A 19,327-nucleotide genomic window follows, 5' to 3' on the forward strand; every position below is an offset into this window, starting at 1 on the left:
CGGAACCGACCCCGGGACCCCTCAGTCCGCAGGCCGACGCTCCATCCACTGAGCCAAACCGGTTTCGGCTACTTGGGATTTCTTATTTTTTTTTGAGATAAGCCTGTAATGATATAAACTTCCCTCTTATTACTGCTTTTGTATCCTAGAAGTTTTGATACGTTGTATTGTTATTCTCATTTGTCTCTATATATCTTCTGATCTCACCTTTTATTTAATAGTGACCCAATCATTTTATTTTAAAATGACCCAATCACTTTTAGTAGTATGTTGTTTAATTTCCACATATTCGTGGGGGCTTTTACATTTTTTGCAGTTGATTTTTTTTAAACCTTCACTTAAGGATATGTTTTTACTGACTTTAGAGAGAAAGGAAGGGAGAGAGAAAAATATCTATCGCATCCCGACCAGGGATCCAACCCACAACTTAGTTATGTGCCCAGACTGGGAATCAAACCTGCAACCCTTCGGTGTATTGGACGATGCTTCAACCAACTGAGCCACCCCAGAAAGGGCTGCAGTTGATTTCTAATGTCAAAGCATTGTGGTCAGAGAATATGCTTAGTATGTTATCTGTCTTGAATTTGTTGAGGTTAGTTTTGTGACCCAACATATGGTCTACCCTTGAGGATGTTCTTTGTGCACTGGAGAAAAATGTATAATCTGATGGATGTTCTGGTGTGAGAGGTTCTGTAAATGTCAATTATGTCCATTTGGTCTAATGTGTCATTTAAGTCTGATATGTCTTTCTTGATTTTCTGTTTGGATGTTCTACCTAGAGCTGTCAATGGAATGTTAAGGTTCCCATCCATGATTATTTTTTTGTCTGTTTCTCTTTAGTTCTGTTAGTAGTTGCTTTATATATTTTGGTTCTCCCTGATTGGGTTCATATGTAGTAAGAAGTGTTATGTTCTCTTGATGTACTATCTCCTTTATCATATAAAATGTCCATCTTTGTATCTTACTACTTTTCTTATCTTGAAATCTGTTTTTGTCAGATAAAAGTGTGGCTATACCTGCTCTTCTGTGGATGCTGTTTGCTTGGAGAATCATTTCCACCCTTTTACTTTGAGTCTAACTTTGTCTTTGCAACTTGGATATATCTCCTGAAGGTACCATGTGGTTGGGTTTTACTTTGTGATCCAATCTACTACTCAGTATCTCTTTTTGGTGAATTCAGTCCATTTAAATTTAGGGTAATTATTGATGTACTAGTGGCCTGGTGCACGGATTCGTGCACATTGAAAGGGAAATAATTAGAAGGAATATTTTAATATTGCTATTTGCCCTTTTTCTCTCAGCGCCTGAGAGCAGGAGCGGGGCAGTGGCCCCGTCCCCTGCACCACTTCTGGTCACAATAGATAGGGTGATCAGGCCCCTGCTCATACCTGCCTTGCCCTGGTGCCACCTGCTCACTTACTCCACCATCCCGCCTCAGTCCCACTCTTGTCGGGGCCCATTGGGGCCAGCAGCACCTCCACTGCTGCCCGCTGCCAGTGCTGACACCTGCCATGTTCTGTGCCTCCCCCTGGTGGTCAGCACACATCATAGCGAGTGGTCAAACTCCCGATCTCCTAGTGACTAGGACAGCCGTGGGCAAACTACGGCCCATTTGAAATGAATAAAACTAAAAAAAAAAAAAAAAAAAAGACCGTATCCTTTTATGTAATGATGTTTACTTTGAATTTATATTAGTTCACACAAACACTCCATCCATGCTTTTGTTCCGGGCCTCCGGTCCAGTTTAAGAACCCATTGTGGCCCTCGAGTCAAAAAGTTTGCCCACCCCTGGACTAGGACCTAGTCGAACTCCCGGTTGAACCATTGCCCAAGGGGATAATTTGCATATTAGGCTTTTATTATATAGGATGAGGATCCCCTATAGCCATTTTATCTTTTGTTTTCTGGTAGCTCTGTGCCCCCATTGGTTCTTTTCTTTGTGTTTCTGTCTATTCTTTTTGTTTGGTGGTATTCCATACTTCTTTCCTCTTTTTTTAAGCTATAGGTCTCAGTTTTTGTGTGTGTTGTGTGTGTGGTTATCATTAGGTTTATGAAAAGGAAAATTTCATATATACAGTAGCTTTTTTCTTTAAATGCATCTGATCTCCATCCTTCTTTGCAAATTCAGATCTTTCACTGCTGCCCTTTTATGTTTTTGTTATCCCAGAATATCCCTGTATATGCTGCAAGATTGTTGGTGATCTTACTCATAGTTTTGTGACTTTTTGTTCTTTGTTTCAGGTAGAATAAGATCCTTGAGTATTTCCTGCAATGCAGGTCTTCTGGTGATAAATTTTCTTAACTTCTGTATGTCTGAAGAAGTCTTTATTTCTCCTTTATAGCTAAAGGATAACTTTGTTGGATATGTTATTTTTGGTTGGTAATTTCTTTCTTTTAGTAGTTTGAGTTTTGGTTCCACTTTCTTCTAGCTTACAGAGTTTCTGCTGACAAGTCCAATGATAACCTAATGTGCTTTCCTTTAAAGGTTACTTTCTTACTTTCCCTGGCTGCCTTGAGAATTCTTTCATTGTCATTAATTGACAATTTTAATACGATGTGTCTTGGAGAAAAGAAAGCCTTTTTGGATTGAGGTAATTAGGTGTTCGGTTTGCTTCTTGGATTGGAGGATCTAGTTCTTTTCGTAGGTTTGGGAAGTTCTCATCAACCATTTGTTAGAATAACCTTTCTATTTTCTCCCTCTCTTCTTCTTGTGATATATCTGTTCTCATATTGTTCTTTCTGATGGAATCAGAGACTTCTAATAGAGTTCTTTCATTTTTTTATGCTCAAATCTCTTCTTCCCTCTGCATTATTTCTACATTTCTATCTTCAATACCACTAATCCTTTCCTCCAGCTGCTGTTTCCTATGCTCACTAGTTCATCCTCAGTCTCTTTTATCCAGTTTTCTACCTCCAGAATTTGTTTGGTTCTTTTCAACAGTTTCAATCTCTTTAGTAAAATACTGCTTTGTTCGTTGATTTGTTTTCTGAGCTCATTAAATTGCCTGTCTGTATTTTCTTGAATCTTGCTTTATTTACTTATTTATTTGTATTATTTTTAAAATATTTTTATTGATTTCAGAGAGGCAGGGAGAGGGGGAGAGAGAAACATCAATGATGAGAGAGAATCACCGATCGGCCGCCTCCTGCACACCCCCCACTGGGGATCAAGCCTGCAACCTGAATTGAACCCAGGACCCTTCAGTCCACAGTCTGATGCTCCATCCACTGAGCTAAACTCTGTTGAGTTTTCTCAGAACTGCCATTTAGAGTTCTTGAATGTCTATTGTTTAGATCACATATTTCTATGTTTTTAAGTTTGTTTTCTGGATATTTTTTATTTTCTTTCTGAGCTGCCTCGCTACCTTGGTTATTCATGATATTTGATGGATTCCTTCTCTGTCTATGCGTCAATGTATGAGTGGCATTTATCTAGAAGGTTAAATGAAGAGATCTTTATGTTATTTTGCTATAGGCAGTAGGCAGTGATGAATCAGAAGCTTTTTAGCTCTCTTGCACTTCTCTGGCTATTCTCTGGTCCCTGAGTATGTGGTTTCCTTCCCTGTGATAGTGTTTCCAGGTCCCAGTGGACCAACCCCACAGGGGAATGTGGTAGACAATGGGGCTCCAAATCCGTGAAATCCCAATGCTGTCCCCCACAGTCAGACACTGCTGTCAATGTAGCAATGATGTGTGGGGGTTAGGGTGAGCTGGGGTAACCTGGCTGGCTTCTTTGTTGTTTTGTCCTCCAGGTAATAGCATCCTTGTACCTCCAGGGGGTCCTCCCTGTGCCCTCACCCCAGGACTGGTCACATTGTGTACATTTTGCTCAGGAAAAAAAAGTGAATCTGTAGTACCAGTTCTCGGCTTTGTCGATATGTGCTCTGCAACCTGCACAAGATGCTGTGTTATTGCCCAGGTCTCTGGGCTCAGCCACTGCTTGTACTGCCCACTCCTGCAAGAATGCCCACTAAATCTCTTTGCTTCTTCCAGCTGATGGTCTTGCCAGCCACAGCCTGACTCCTCCCCTCTCTAAGCTGAGCCCCATCATGAGCTCAGGCTGTAGGGCTATGTCCCGGGCTTGTCTCAGCTTTTCTTCCTTCTTGCCTCCCGGGTTGGCGCCCACTTGCCCACGTTTAGATCTTTCAGTGTGTAGATCTCTAAGGTGTGTTTGTACACTGAGGAGGGAATCCTTTGTTGAGTTATAGCTGTTCAAACTGTTGAAACTTCAAGGGAAAAGACCAAGGGGATCTCTCATGCTGCCATTCCTCTCAATTTCAATTTCTAAACATTTCAATTTAGACTAGACATATTTTAGTTGCTCAGTAGCCAAATGTGGCTATTGGCTAATACAGCGATTTTTTACTTTTCATCTCATGTTGCACATAAACTAATTACTAAAATTCTGTGGCATACCAAAAAATAATTTTTTGCCTATCTGAACAAAAATGTAGGTATAATTTTGATTCATTCACACCAGGCAGTTATTGTTGTGTTGGCTGTTGTCATTATTTTTTTATTTGACAGTATAAGGGAAAAGAGGTCAGTACCCCTGACTAAATAGTCAGGTATTGTATGTTTTAAAAATTCCTACAGGACACCAGTTGAAAATCACTGGGCTGATGTATTGGACAGTGCAGCTCAAAAGGAGTTAAAGATTACTGTATTTGCCAGTCCTCCTTTAATATCTTTTGTCTCATTAGGACTTATGGTGTTTTAATTCTTTTTCTGTAAAATAAAACTTAGGTCATATAGACTTTACCAAGAATACCTTTTATGGTATTCTGTGGCTTGGAGTTTTGAGAGAGGTGGAGAATGGGAAAGTCTTTCTAGGAAGACTTCATAGCTAATGATAAGTTGTGATGATCTTTGAATGCCTGCCATCTAAGTGTTCTGTTTTTATTTCTTCATCTTGCATTAGCAGAGACTAGTGAGATTGTTTGGAAAATGAGCACAATATTTAAAGTATTAAAGTGATAAGGAAAGTGGGTCAAGAAAGCTAATTATCACCCAATGAGCATTATCCTTGCAGAAAATCTCCAAAAGATAATGAAGGGCAGAATCTTTTGCCTTTTTTTCCCCTAGCACTTCAACTACAAGTAAACTGTGGCTTCTGTTATCATATAAGTTTGATATTGCCCATCTCACCAATTGCTACTTCATTTTTTTATTTAGATAGTCAAGTGAAATTATCTAGTTAGGTATTGTGTGTTTTAAAAATTACTTATGCTTTTATGCATGCATATAAGTCCTTTGGTTGAGGGATGTGGACAACTGGGGGTGAGGGAGAGGGCAGGATTGGGGGAACGAGGGGATATTGGGGAGATAAGGACACATTTGTAACATCTTATTCAATAAAGGGAAAAAAATTGAAAAAAAATTATTGTGGCATACTGGTTTAAAGTCGCTGATCTAGGCAGGTCAGAGGACTGCAGGGGGAAATAGAATAACTTCGCCATAGTTTCATCCTGGCTTTAGCCTTTTGGTACAGTTTACACTGAATGGAGACTTCTAGACTCTCACCTATCTGCTTGCTACCTTTTAGCAGTACTCTGGAAGCATGTGTCTATGCTAGAAATGAAATGTAACTGCTAATAATTATACTGCTCCCAGAAGTTCCGAGACACATTAGATGTCCCTCCAGTTAGTGTTTAACAGTGATGCCAAAAACAGACAAGTAGTTAATTATCTTTGACTAAACAATCTGCTTCTTAGTATATATGTTAGTGACACTCATGTATATATGTCTCAGGAGTCATACACTAGAATGTTCATAGCAGCATTGTTTGAAATAGTCAAAAAGTATCCATTAACAGGAAAATGGGTGAGTTGTGGTAATATGCATCAGAATATCTGATGGCAGTGAGAATAAATGAACTTTGGATACACATACATACCAGGCTTCATCAAAAGAGGTTTCATTTCTTATTCTCTAAATCAAAGTAGGCACAGGGTTGGGAATATAAAAATATCTTAGCCTAGATGAGTAAAAGGGAAGAAAGAAAAATTCTCAGCACTGCAAAACTTCCTTTATTATATCTAAAGTTGTGAGAACTCTGTATTGTGTTTTCAAACTGAGAATCAGAAAAACAATCACAATTAGCCAGTACATTCACCATTTTCTTGGACATTTTTAAATTTCCGAAGTGAATATAGCATTTTATCTAGCAATCTAGCTAGCTAGTTCCATCCATCTCCGTAGGCATCATCTTGTTCATTTCTTGGCATGCTATGCTCGTTTGTACATATTTTAATGTTTGAGAATTTTCCCCAACTTAAATTTGATTTATATAAACTTAATAGAGTGCTAGCAGTGCTTGGATAAAGAAAATTTTAAAGTTGATTTGATATTAAATTGTATCCTCATTTTAAAAAAAGACAACAATAATTTTTAACCAACTGTTTTTAATTTTTGAAGGGAACATATCTTAGGTCTGATTATACTTGTCCTCTTTTTGGGCCTGTGATTTTTCAATACAAACCAGATTTTAAAACCTCTCATGTTCATTTTTAGGGGAAGAAAAAAAAGGGGGTAATCATATATTGTAATGGCAAATATAAACACGCCATTCATTAGGTTTCACTTTGTTTTCTATTTCTTTAGTGGTTTTTGGCGAATTTGTCATATCAAGAAGCACTTTCAGACACACAAGTTGCCATTGTTAACATTTTGTCCTCAACTTCTGGTAAGAAATGTATTCTTAAAATCTGCATTATGAATCAAGATATATTTCTAATATATATATATGTGTGTGTGTGTATTATACACACATTTTTATCTTGTTATAAATTATGTCATTTGTTCTCATTACATTAGTGTATTGTAACTATTTCTTAATCTTTATAGTTTTATACCATAGCCTTTTACTATTTATATTTCTAACAAATACTTCACAGTATTTTGTATACCGATATGCTGGCTCTTTGTATTATAGTTGCCCTATCTTTCACATATTCTTTCTAAAGATCCTTTTCTAGATCTTTTTCTAAACGTAATTGCTTATCTTAGAACAATAATTTGCCCTATGAAAGGTGTTTTTATTTTTAAAATTGAATCACCTTCCAAATCTAGAAGATAACAAGTGTTTTGAAGCTGTAAAAATAACTTTAACATACAAGTTTGATTATGATGATGTCAGAATATTATTCTGAATGCTCAGTTTAACTCTTTTCTTAGTTTTTTAAAAAGGGCTATATTTGATCTGTATTGTTGAAATAAACATGGCTTAGTTTAGAGGCTGTTTTTTTGTGTATTAGTTTGGTTGTAGTCAATCCTCATCCAAGGGTATTTTTCCATTGATTTTTTTAGAGAGTGTAAGGGAGAAGGAGAGACAGACAGAGAGAAACATGGATTGGTTGTCTCCCACATGCGCCCCGACCAGGACTGGAGATCAAGTCTGCAACTGAGGTACATGCCCTTGACCGGAATCGAACCTGGGACCTTTCAGTCCACAGGCCAATGCTCTATCCACTGAGCCAAACCGGCTAGGCCTAGAGGCTGCTTTTGTGTATGAACATTTCAGGGTAGGTAACTGCAGTCTTATTTTTAGTTCTTTTTTTTTTTTCTTTTTTGAAGAGAGGAAGGGAGAGGGAGAGAGAGATAGAAACACCAATGATGAGAGAGAATCATTGATGGCTGCCTCCTGCATGCTCCACACTGGGGAGTGAGCCCTGACTGGGAATTGAACTGTGACCTCCTAGTTTATAGGTCAAGACTCAATCACTGAGCCATGTCGACCAGGCTTATTCTTAGTTATTTAAAAAATGACAAAAATTAGTTTAAAAATTATTAAATTGATAGTAAATAATTTTGACAGAATTTAAGCCAATGTGTCTTTTTTCATCTTTTTCTCTCCATAGGACTTTTTACCTTAATCCTTGCTGCAGTATTTCCAAGTAACAGTGGAGATAGATTTACTCTTTCTAAATTATTAGCTGTAATTTTAAGGTAAGCAGGTAGTGTAATAGCTTATTTATTCTGTTTAAAAATATGATGTATAAAATTTTTCTGGTTGTGAGAGAGGACAATTTATGTTACAGTGTACTGTATAAGCAAAGAAAGATGAGGATAGTAGAAAGTTTTAAATGGACATTTTGTTACTCAGCCCTGTGTCTTATCCTAGACTAGTTTTCTAAACCTCCCTAGGGAGGGTAACCTGAGGGAAGGACCTAAGGCAGGAGTAGGCAACCTTTTTGTGAGTGTGTGCCAAAACCAGCAAAATCTCTGACTCAAAATTCTTCTGCGTGCCAACCCTAATTTTTTGAGAACATGTTACGCCTACTTGATATCTCTTAAGGTGTACGTATGTGAAGAACCTTGAAGAAATAATAAAATTCATTCGAGCGACAAAAACACTATATGATGATGAAAAATACATTTATTTTTTAATGGCATAGAAATTGCTCTTCACCTCTCTCGTCAATCCATGTCTGTGGTCTTTAAGATAACTTGTTATGTAAAATTATTTATCTAAGATGCACCTACACTGAATTTATCTGAAAAATAAAAAGTCGATATTAAGAAAAAAATTGTAAATGGAAGATTATAAGAGAGGGTTTCGCGTGCCAGCAAAAGTTACTGGCGTGCCATGTTTGGCACGAGTGCCAGGGGTTGCCCCCCCCGACCTAAGGCATGTTGGTTGCCATTCATGTGACTGCAAACTAAGTATTGTACTGATGTTTACATTTAAGTTAATGTGACAAATTAATATTTATAATCTTCCAAATTTCCATTTTCTTAAAACAAGTTCCCCTTTTTGTTTGGGTTTTGGTCTTTATTTCTCCCCCTTCTAGAAATCTAACATGCAGTCTTCTCTGATTGCCTCAGCCTTTCATTTATTTTTTTATTTTGGCATTTTTATATTATTGGGTAGCATCAATATTGTCAATAACTGTGTTCTAATCTTTTATTTTTGTTTAACTTTGTGTATGTTTGTCTTGTCTTCTCTATGAGATTTTAAGCCCTTGAAGGTTAAAACCTTTGTGCCACCAAAGGCCTAGATAGGGCTTTGCTCACCGACAGTACTCAAAAAAGATGTGTTGATTTGATTAAGCTATTGTTTTTGTGAGAGAAAATGAAAAATCAGAGAAAGTAGCAGAATGATTTAACGGAGAGATTGGTATTAGCTGTCAGAGTTAGGTTTGAATCACAGCTCTGCTGTGTCCCTGGGCACTTCCCTTAGACTCTGGAAGAACTTCCTAGATCTCAGCTATGTGATTTTGGTCAATACTTCCTTTCTTTGTGCTTAGTTTTCTCATGTGTAAAATGGAATGGTAATAACAATAACGCCTTCCTATACGGTAATATTGTACATTTTGTGTGGATTAAATTAGCTAATACTATAGCTCTTATACTAGATATTGCCCTGACTGCTGGCTCATTTGGTTGGAGCATTGTCCTGTAGACCAAAAGGTTGTGAGTTCAGTTCCTGGTCAGGGCACATGTCTAGGTTGCAGGTTTGGTCCCTGGACGCAGTCCATCTATGTTCCTTTCTCACATCAATGTTTCTCTCTCTCAAATCAATAAATCTCGGGTGAGAATTTAAAAAATTGTTTGATATTAATTACATCACGACCTATTTGACAGTTTTACCCCAAAATTAGTCTTGATCATTTATAAATAATTTTCATCTCTATGCTTAGTCCTTTTAAGGGATTTATTATTTTGCTCATCAGTAACAACTGTTATTCTCATAGCATTGGAGGTGTTGTGCTGGTAAACCTGTCGGGGTCTGAAAAATCTGCTGGAAGAAATACGATAGGTAAGTTTCTGTTAGAGTATACGAGAAAATTTTGTGCATATCATCATCCTGCCCACGCAGAGGATGGGCACGAACTGGGGCTTTTTAAAAAAGACTTTTTTTTAGAGATAATGTTAAAAACATTCAAAAATATTGCATAGAATTCTCATGTAGCCTTCATCCAGATTCTTTGTTAACTACGTACATAGATAGCTACAAAATATAGTTCTAAAAATCAGAAGTTAACATTGATTAGAATTATATTATCTAGTCTGTATAGTCCTTTTCCAGCTTCACCATTTTTTCACTAATGTTCTTTTTCTGATCCAGGATCACTGGTTGCATTTACTTGTCATGTCTCTTTTGTTTCCCTCAATCTGGAACTACCCCTCAGTCAACTTTTTGTCTTTCGTAACCTTAACACTTTTGAAGGTTACTGTCCTTTGGTTTTGTAGAATATCCCTCAATTTGCGTTTGTTTGATATTTCCTTATGGTTAAATTTATGTTGTACCTTTTTGGAAAGAATACCATGGAAGCGGTATTATGTTCTGATCAGGATATTATATCAGAAGACACATGCTGTTGATGTGATTAATGATGTTAATCTTAAGCTGGTGTCTGCCAGTTTTTTCCCTTGCTTTTGCTCCATTATTTAGATTTACATAACAAAGTTAATCAGAACCCAGCCTAATGGTTTTCCTCTGGGTACTGTAGATATTTGAAGTTTATTGAATAGAGTAATATTTCTAAACTATTTCTGGATACTATCCAGTGAGTTGTGTCTTGAATTGCACCTTTTTCCCACCCAAAATAATTTTGTAGGAGAAACAATATATGTATTTGTTGTGTGTGTGAGATTTTGTTGACAGGCTTTCCCATTGCTATTTAAAAAAGTTGATAATAAGCAGATTTAGTAAAACATTGGACTTTTGGATAATTGATTAAAGTATTGAATATGGTCACTTGGCAGATAGCATATTATTTAGCTATTTTTAAAGTTTTACTACATGTTTTGAGAATGAGTTACTACATTAAAGTGGATCAATATTTACTATGTATATACAGTGAGCCCTGCATTATGGGAGGTATTTTGGGACAGTAAAAAGTATAAATTAAGTATTCGCAGTTTTCAAGGAATTCTTGGTTGTAATCAGTAGCTAAGATTTGCAAAGTGAAGCCACTAGAGAATAAAATTATATCACATTTAACTATAGTAAGCATTAAATTGCCGTAAGTAGAAGACAGGTAGGATGGAAATTCAGCAGAGGAGAGAGGATGCTTTGTGGCAGAGATAGGACTTTAATAGAGCCTTAAAGATGGTAGTGGAATATATATTAAAAATGACACATGTGCCCTACCCGGTTTGGCTCGGGATAGAGCATTGGCCTGTGGACTGAAGGGTTCTGGATTCGATTCCGTTCAAAGGCACATATCTTGGTTGCAGGCTCGAATCCCAGTTCTAGTTGGGGTGCGTGCGGGAGGCAACCGATCGATGTGTCTCTCTCACATCAATGTTTCTCTCTGTCACTCCCCCGTCCCTTCCACTCTTCTAAAAAGCAAAGGAAAAAATATCCTCTGGTGAGGATTAACAGAAAGAGTAAAAATAAAAGTGACAAGTGATAGGGGAAGAAGCACTGTTAAAGTTGGACTGTGTCAGGTGGCAAAATTGTTTATGGAGGGGAAATAGAAAGTGTGGATTTCAAAATTTAAAAACAAAGTGTTACTTATATGAATTTCAGTATTATAATATGTGTGTTGGGTTAGATCGTTGAGGTGAATGTTTTTGCATTTATTTGTTTACACTTTAAACTTTCCTATACTCCTAGAGGATAAAGATAGGGTGGGCTGTACTTTATCTTTTCACATTTGCACACTCATTTCTTGAAATAGATCCAACACATTGTTAGATTTTAAATAAGTGTGTGTTGAATGAGTTAATGAACAAATGCTTTAAATCATTATGTGGATCTTTACAGGTTCCATTTGGTCTCTTGCTGGAGCCATGCTCTATGCTGTCTATATTGTTATGATTAAGAGAAAAGTAGACAGAGAAGATAAGTTGGATATTCCGATGTTCTTTGGTAAGAATATGTTTAATTTGTGAGGCAATTTACTCTGAATTATCACTTTAGGGAAGAACAGGAAGGTATGTAGGCCAAATTCTGGGGGGTCTGGAGGTCCATCAGATTTTAAAGATTATGAAGTCCAATCTCAATGTTTTTCTCTTACCTTGTCCTGCATAGTTGTGCACCTATGAGGGATTGTTCCTTTCCTCAAAGTGAGGTAAAGAAAAAAATTCTTTTTAACGCCTTTTAAAAAAATAGTCGTAGTAAACATTCATTGAGTGTGTACCAAGTAATAAGCATTATTCTAAGCCCCTATGCATATTAGCTCTTTAATTCTCTGAACAACCCTATGAGAGTATTACCCCCCTCTGACAGGTTTTGCATTAATGTCTTCAGCCTATGAATCAGATAGTTTTCTCATTGATATGACAGAATCATATATATATATAAAAAAATAGTCGTAGTAAACATTCATTGAGTGTGTACCAAGTAATAAGCATTATTCTAAGCCCCTATGCATATTAGCTCTTTAATTCTCTGAACAACCCTATGAGAGTATTACCCCCCTCTGACAGGTTTTGCATTAATGTCTTCAGCCTATGAATCAGATAGTTTTCTCATTGATATGACAGAATCATATATATATATATATAAATTCGACTGGTTGCTATGATGAGCACCGATCAGGACTGGGCGAGATGGGGCCGGATGCCCTGGAGCCCTCCCACGGTCCCTCCCTGGCCAGCCTACCTCCCTCAGGGTTTGGGCAAGATGGCCCCGATTGGCCCCACCCGTGCATGAATTCATGCAGCGGGCCTCTAGTGCTATTATAAGCAAGTGAGAGTATACTTGCTGTATTATACATTTTGCCATTTTTGAGTTGTTGGAAGCATAGGATTGGGGAAACTGGCCCCAAAAGATATGTATAATACTGTTCTGGTCTATGTACTTATTTTCATTAAAAATTGTGGGCCATTTAAGGTTTTTCTGTTCGCATTTTATCTTTAAGAGTCAGACTCTTTTATGACAAATATTTTTCAAATTACCCAAATATAGTTTCTAGCATCTGTTTTTAATTTTGGGAAATAAAATACCTGATATGATTTATAAATTATCTTTTGTCAAAAATCAGCTCAGTAAAAACTTGTGTTACCTGTAGACTATCTGTGGATATCTTTCAAAAGATACTGTAAAACCAATAGATAAAGAAGCCTGGTGATGAGGGTTCAAAGTACAGCTTACAGGGAATCAGGAGACCTGGAATATATAGCTGTTATATTAACTTCATTTATCTCATGCTTATCTGAAAAATGAGGAAATTGGACTGATGGGTAGCTTCCAAGCTGATTTACAAAGGATCTTGGGAAGGTTGGTAGGCCATGGAGCTGTATGCGGGGGTCTGTTTCAGCTGGAACAGCATTGCTTTGTTAGGCTTATTGCATTATCATTTAAGTTGTAGAACAGATGTTGATGCTAAAAGCAGTTTGAATATCTTTACCTAAAGATTGACAGAAATAAAAGGCTTGAAAAGCCACCAAACTGAGTGATCACTCAAGTTCCTTTTAAGTACAGAATTCAATAAATATACCTTAAATATGAAGATCATTTTAGTCATCTTATTTTAGAGCTATAGAAAATTCTATCTGTAATGGCGTAAAATGCTATTTATTTTTTAAGATTGGCAGCTTTCAAGAAACATTGCTTAATTTAATAGAATACGCATAGACATTTAACTTGATTGCTCTTCTTCATATGTGATGTGAAACGGAAAATATTGATTTGACCTGAGTTTTAGAATAGATGGGCTTATAAAAGAAGTTATGGGTGGAACGTGGAGGGTGCCTTAGGCATAGGGAAGTGAGAGCATGGCAGGGAACAGTGAGTAGATCTGTGTGATTGTGCTGAAGCCTTCACTTTAGGTAGAACGGTAAGGTATGTAGGCCAAATTCTTGAGGGTCTGGAGAATAGAGGAAATAATTTGTAGGTCCAGATATTGTTAATTGATGTGGGATTTCATAGACTTGATAGTTCAGGGACCAGAAAATAGATTTGGTTCTTAATACCAAATTTTGGTATTTTAATGACAACTTTTTAATGTTATGCAAGCCTCTTGGATCACTAGTCCCTTCTGTATGTGTATCGTTTTATTTTATTTTTTATCACTAGATGTCTTAAATTGAGTTTCTTAGATGCAAAGTAGGAGACAGGGCTTTAGTGTGGGTTATTTATTGAGGGGGTCCTCTGCAGGAATAACTGGCAAGGGAGTGAGAGAAGCAGAATGGAGAAGCTGGTGTGGCAGGCAGCGGGTAATGTCGAGGGCACTCCTTGGAAATGTCCTGGCCTTGAGCCATTAGGATTTCAGCCACAGGGGTCGGCCTGTGGGTGAGTGCAGTCATTGGCTGCAAAGGATGTAGTGTAGGCAGGGATGGGAATTTCCTGGGAAAAGCAGACTTGTTTAATGTCCAAGACAGTTCTGTAGAGAAGACAGAAAGAAGGCTGTAAGATTTTAGCATCGGGTGCTCCAGTCTTGTTTCTATTTAACTGGGCAGCCTAAGTTCTAGTTTCTTGTTTAGCAGCCAATATAAAATATATATCTACTGTAATTTAACTTTTTAAATGAAAGCTCTTATTGTTACCTCATGGATTTCATAGTGGATCCTTGATGCTAAACTGTATAGAAAGTGCAATAAAAATTATAATTTTTCTTTGTAGTCATTACTATATACTATTTGCATGTATATAGTCATATGTAAACTTTAATTTTTATAATAATAATAGCTAGCCTTTTTTAACTGTTTACTCTTTGCTAGGTACTGTGCTATATTTTGTCTTTTATCTAATCTTTCCAATAACCTAAGTAAATATTGCTTTACACTTACAGACTAGCAAACAGGCTTAAAAGAGGTTCTGCTCTTGCCTCAAGTTTACACCACTAGTGAATAGTAGAGTTGGGATCAAAACCCAGGGCAATCAGACTGCTCATACTCTAACCATTGAACATTGCAGCCTTCCTTATAAGTAGTCTGTGCTCATACATTGGATAGGTATTTGCATAGATGTGTTACCGCACCAACTAGCTAATGAGCTTTGGGAAGACAGGAACCAAGAATTTTATCCTTTTTTGGGCCCTTCTTCCATTATTCCTAGTATAGCACAGGAGCTTTAAATATAACTATGAGTTGAATTAGAGAACAAACCGTGCATTTCCTTATACTTAATTTAGGGTAAATATACAAACACACACCAGTTATTCTTTTAACTTCCAAAATAATACAGGGTAGGGCAAAGGAAGGTTTACATTTGCTTGTATGGAAACCAGTAAGTAGTACTACAAGAATAAGCTCAGTTTTGCATACTCAGGACTGAAAACCTACTTTTGCCTTACCCTGTAATTATTAGTAGCTAAGGTTAACCCTTCTTTTTGAATTGTTTTAAGTGGTTTATTCTGTAGCAGTTGGTCCAGGCACTGTGGGCATTTGAACCTTGAAGACTCAGTGGACACCAGTTGCTTGATACAGTTTTTCCTGGTGTTGAGTTATCCACAGGACTGGCTTAAAAACAAAGAAACAAGTTCCAGTTAAGGAAATCTATTGGAGCCCTTTGTATAAGATCGGTTTTATAAGTATAGAGTTATAAGTTTGGAAAATTTAAATAAATCAGAGAAACTAACATTTGTCTCTTTATACATGTTTAGGTTTTGTAGGACTGTTTAATCTGCTGCTCTTATGGCCAGGTTTCTTTTTACTTCATTATACTGGATTTGAGGACTTTGAATTTCCCAATAAAGTAGTATTAATGTGCATTATCATTAATGGCCTTATTGGAACAGTTCTCTCAGAGTTCCTGTGGTTGTGGTATGTACTGTTTATTACCTCTGATTTATTAGTTATCAGTTTATGGACTTTTGGATAGTTTAAGCATTTATGTTTTTTTGGTCTTCTGATGGCCCTTGCTGTGCACCTTCTCACCTCACACTTAACAATTTAATACAGTAACTCCATTATAGCGGGAGCTTTGTGATTTTTTAAATTTCTAATTATCCATCATATAGAGCAATGTTTTGCACATAAAAGGAGCTCAGTAAATATTGAATAAATGAATATGAATGACCTAAATTTGTAGTGTTTTTTGAAGTAGTGTTATACAAATGAAAAGTGGCATCTAATGTTCATCCTAACTTACAAGATGTATTTCCTACATATTAATGACATGAGTTCTTAGTGAGACTCTGAGGATTTTGCTTGTCTAAGAGCCTTTGCTTATTTTAGAGACTTTGTCTCTTTTGTTTTGTTTATTCTCAGGAATTTTCATGTGGGTGAGTCACATATGTAAGCCCTAAACTCTGATTAGACATGTTAACATACTTTGAAATGTTATAATATCAAATATGTTGATATTTAATAATAATCCTAAAATAGTTGGAAGATAATATCATGTATGGAGTTTAAGAAACCTTTCAAATACAGAGCTTGATACTTAGTCCTACTTCCACCTAATAAGAACTGAAAAAGAAACACAAATTGTACTTAAACTACTAAATGAATTTTTATTGTATGGCATTTAAGATTGCTGACTAGTTTCCCTTGCAAAAGGCTGTGGCAAAAATAGCCTTTAGTAAGAAGTCTTTCTTTATGCTCTGCCTATACTTCTTCCTCTTCCCTAATAAGGGACTAGCTCTTACTTTCTTGATATCCTCACCACTCACTCTTTCATGTAGTACTTAAAGATTTGCTTTGTATTGTAGTAATTTATGTACCCATCTTAAATTCCTTTGCTAATCTAAAACTCTTATCTCAGAATCCACTTACTCATTTATTTTTCCATCTTTTTTTACATGCATTTATATGCTTTTTTTTAACCTAAAATAGTTACATACTTTACCTTATACATTAATATATATCATATCCCTCTTGTTATCACTTCTTTTGTTCTATCATTTCTCTTGTCTCTCTTCACTCTTGGTTCTGAGCAGATAAAACTATTTACTGGTTGTGTTTTGATTTAACTTAGTAGGATCATAAAGAATTGTTGATCTTCAGCCATTTTTGACTGCAGTTTCATATGGTTTAACCCAATGAACCATATGCTTTAAATAATTATGTATTCATTGCATTTTAATACAAGTTCATATTTTCTGGTTTCGTAAGTTTGGTTGAAGTTGGGAAATTCCAAAGCAGAGCATTTTTACATATCTGAAAGAAATAATTAAGTTTTTCTTTGGATATTAGACTAAGTAAAGGTTTAGTTTGGTCCTTATTACTTGATTATTACATTGAGACTCATAGTAAACATGGACTGTGCCACCTATCGATATTAAAATGCTCATTCGTTATTGAACACTTTATTTTTAATAATAAACATATGCAAAAGATTTTCATTATGTCTAGCAGAATTTAATGTAGGCTTTGGGGACAATAAAATATGAGTTGTGATGTGTAATCTTTCCATTATGAGAGATTTTATAGTTTGCTCCTTGGAAAATTTTATATTTAAAGAAATAATAAATAGCATGTTTTACAATATTCTTTTTTATTTAACTTTTAAAAATTAAAAGAGTGTACAAAAGGGTTCACAATCAAAAGGAAATGTCCCTTCTACCCCAAATACCTATTCCTTTTTCTCAAAGGCAACCACTATTAACATCTAAACCTTCTATAATATTTTCTATACATACAAAATTATGTTTCATTCTCTTAATTTCCCCTCAATTTGTTTTATTTTCAACACACAAATGGGAGCATACTGTGGATATTGTTCTATACTTTACTTTTTTTCACAAATTGTCTTTCAATCTTCACATAACAGCACTTAGGTTCATTTTTTTAAAGGCTGTATTTTAAAATACTTTATTCCAATCCATTTTGTTATGTAATGGATAGAACATGTTTTACCAGTTCCTCATGGAGAGACATTTTCAGTTTGCAGTCTTTTGCTTTGTGAATAATACAGCATTGAATATTCTTATATGTATCTTTGCACATATATGTTAGCATTCTGTAGGATAAATGCCTCTCAGTGGAAAAGACTGAGTCAGACATAAAGACTTTAAATTTTGATACAGAATTGCAAAATCATTCTTCATAGAGGGAACACAATTTCTATCCCCTACTGTGTATTTGTGAGTGTTTGTTATTGAATAGTTAAACTGGACACTGAAATTCATATATTATGATTAAAGCTATATTTACCCTTACCTAGGATGGATTTTTTCAGGATCTCAAGGTTTATTTTTCAGATACACCTCTATATTCAAGTGTTTATGAGTTCTTACAGTAAAAACTCAGTAGCAGTAAAGTGAGTAAGTAATGAAACAAACATATCCCTAAATACTAGGTGTTGATAACTCAAAATAACCATAACAAGCCTATCAGACTTTTTATGATTGTACTTAGCATTATAAATCTCTAAGAACATATGCTACATTAAAAATATATACATTGAATCCCTGAACCCTCATTTCATAGAGCAGCTTATGAGTAGTGGAAACCACTAGTACTTGAGTTCTCTTTATTGCAGCAATAAGAACGAATTGGCCAGCCTCTGTTGAATATTTCAAATGAGACTTTCAAGAGATAGCCTCTTTTATAACAAGACAGTATTATAAATTCTAACCTATACTGAGCTAGAACTTGCTTGCCTGTAATTTCCGTGGTCTATAGTCCTAATGATATACATTATGGTTTTATCTTGGCCTATAATTCATTATCTTCTTATATACCCAAATTTTTAGTTGTTATAAATGGCTCGCCTATTTGGTATAATGGTTTCTTTTTTTCTTCAACTAAACAAAATATATGCAACAATTGATATTTTAAAATTTGATACCAATATTGATAGTTTAAGGTAAAAATAAACTAATTGATAGTTCAAGGTGAAAATAATACAGGTTTTGGTTAGAACGATTGCTAGACAAGTGGGAAACAACAAGGAAATAATCCTTTAAAAATATTCAGTTTTTTTTCTTTTTAATGCTGAACCAAACCAGAAGAGCAGTACACATCTAAAGACTTAATTCTCATGAGGGTGAGATATTTTTTGTTTGATGACAGACGCACATGTTGGCTTATCACTTTCTTAAAGTCTGTGTTGTGAGGTATTGCAGTTTTAATAAAGCTGCCTGCTTTGTTAGCTAAGTATCATTATCACAACTCTTTTTAAAAAAATGTATTTTTATTGATTTCAGAGAGGAAGGGAGAGGGAGAGAGGGATAGAAACATCAATGATAAAAGAGAATCATTAATTATTTGCCTCCTGCACATCCCCCACTGGGGATTGAGCCCACAACCCAGGCATGTGCCCTGACCAGGAATTGAACTGTGACCATAGGTCAGTGCTCAACGACTGAGACACACCAGTCAGGCTATCACAACTCTTGACAGTTTTGTAAAAAATGTTAAGGAAATTTAAGTTACGCATTTAAAGTTGAACAATATCTGTAAGCAGATCTTGAGAATAGCATACAATACCTCAAAATATGTATACTTACATATTTGGATTTTTAATATTTGAAGATAAACCTT

General features: G+C 35.8%; 1 protein-coding gene across 4 annotated transcripts in view; it reads left to right on the top strand.

Annotated features, from left to right (window-relative positions):
* SLC35F5 (solute carrier family 35 member F5) overlaps positions 1–19,327 on the top strand; it is a 45,027-nt gene that overhangs the window by 17,429 nt on the left and 8,271 nt on the right. For 3 of the 4 annotated variants that reach the window (XM_015562509.1, XM_015562507.1, XM_006761596.2), the window contains 5 exons: positions 6,605–6,686; positions 7,861–7,948; positions 9,697–9,761; positions 11,718–11,822; positions 15,502–15,661. In XM_015562509.1, coding sequence (XP_015417995.1) covers positions 6,605–6,686; positions 7,861–7,948; positions 9,697–9,761; positions 11,718–11,822; positions 15,502–15,661 — 500 coding nt within the window. The remainder of the gene's footprint in view (positions 1–6,604; positions 6,687–7,860; positions 7,949–9,696; positions 9,762–11,717; positions 11,823–15,501; positions 15,662–19,327) is intronic. The other variant, XM_015562508.1, reaches the window with a different exon arrangement.

The sequence above is a fragment of the Myotis davidii genome, unplaced genomic scaffold, assembly GCF_000327345.1.
Source record: "Myotis davidii unplaced genomic scaffold, ASM32734v1 scaffold897, whole genome shotgun sequence".
Taxonomy (NCBI): domain Eukaryota; kingdom Metazoa; phylum Chordata; class Mammalia; order Chiroptera; family Vespertilionidae; genus Myotis; species Myotis davidii.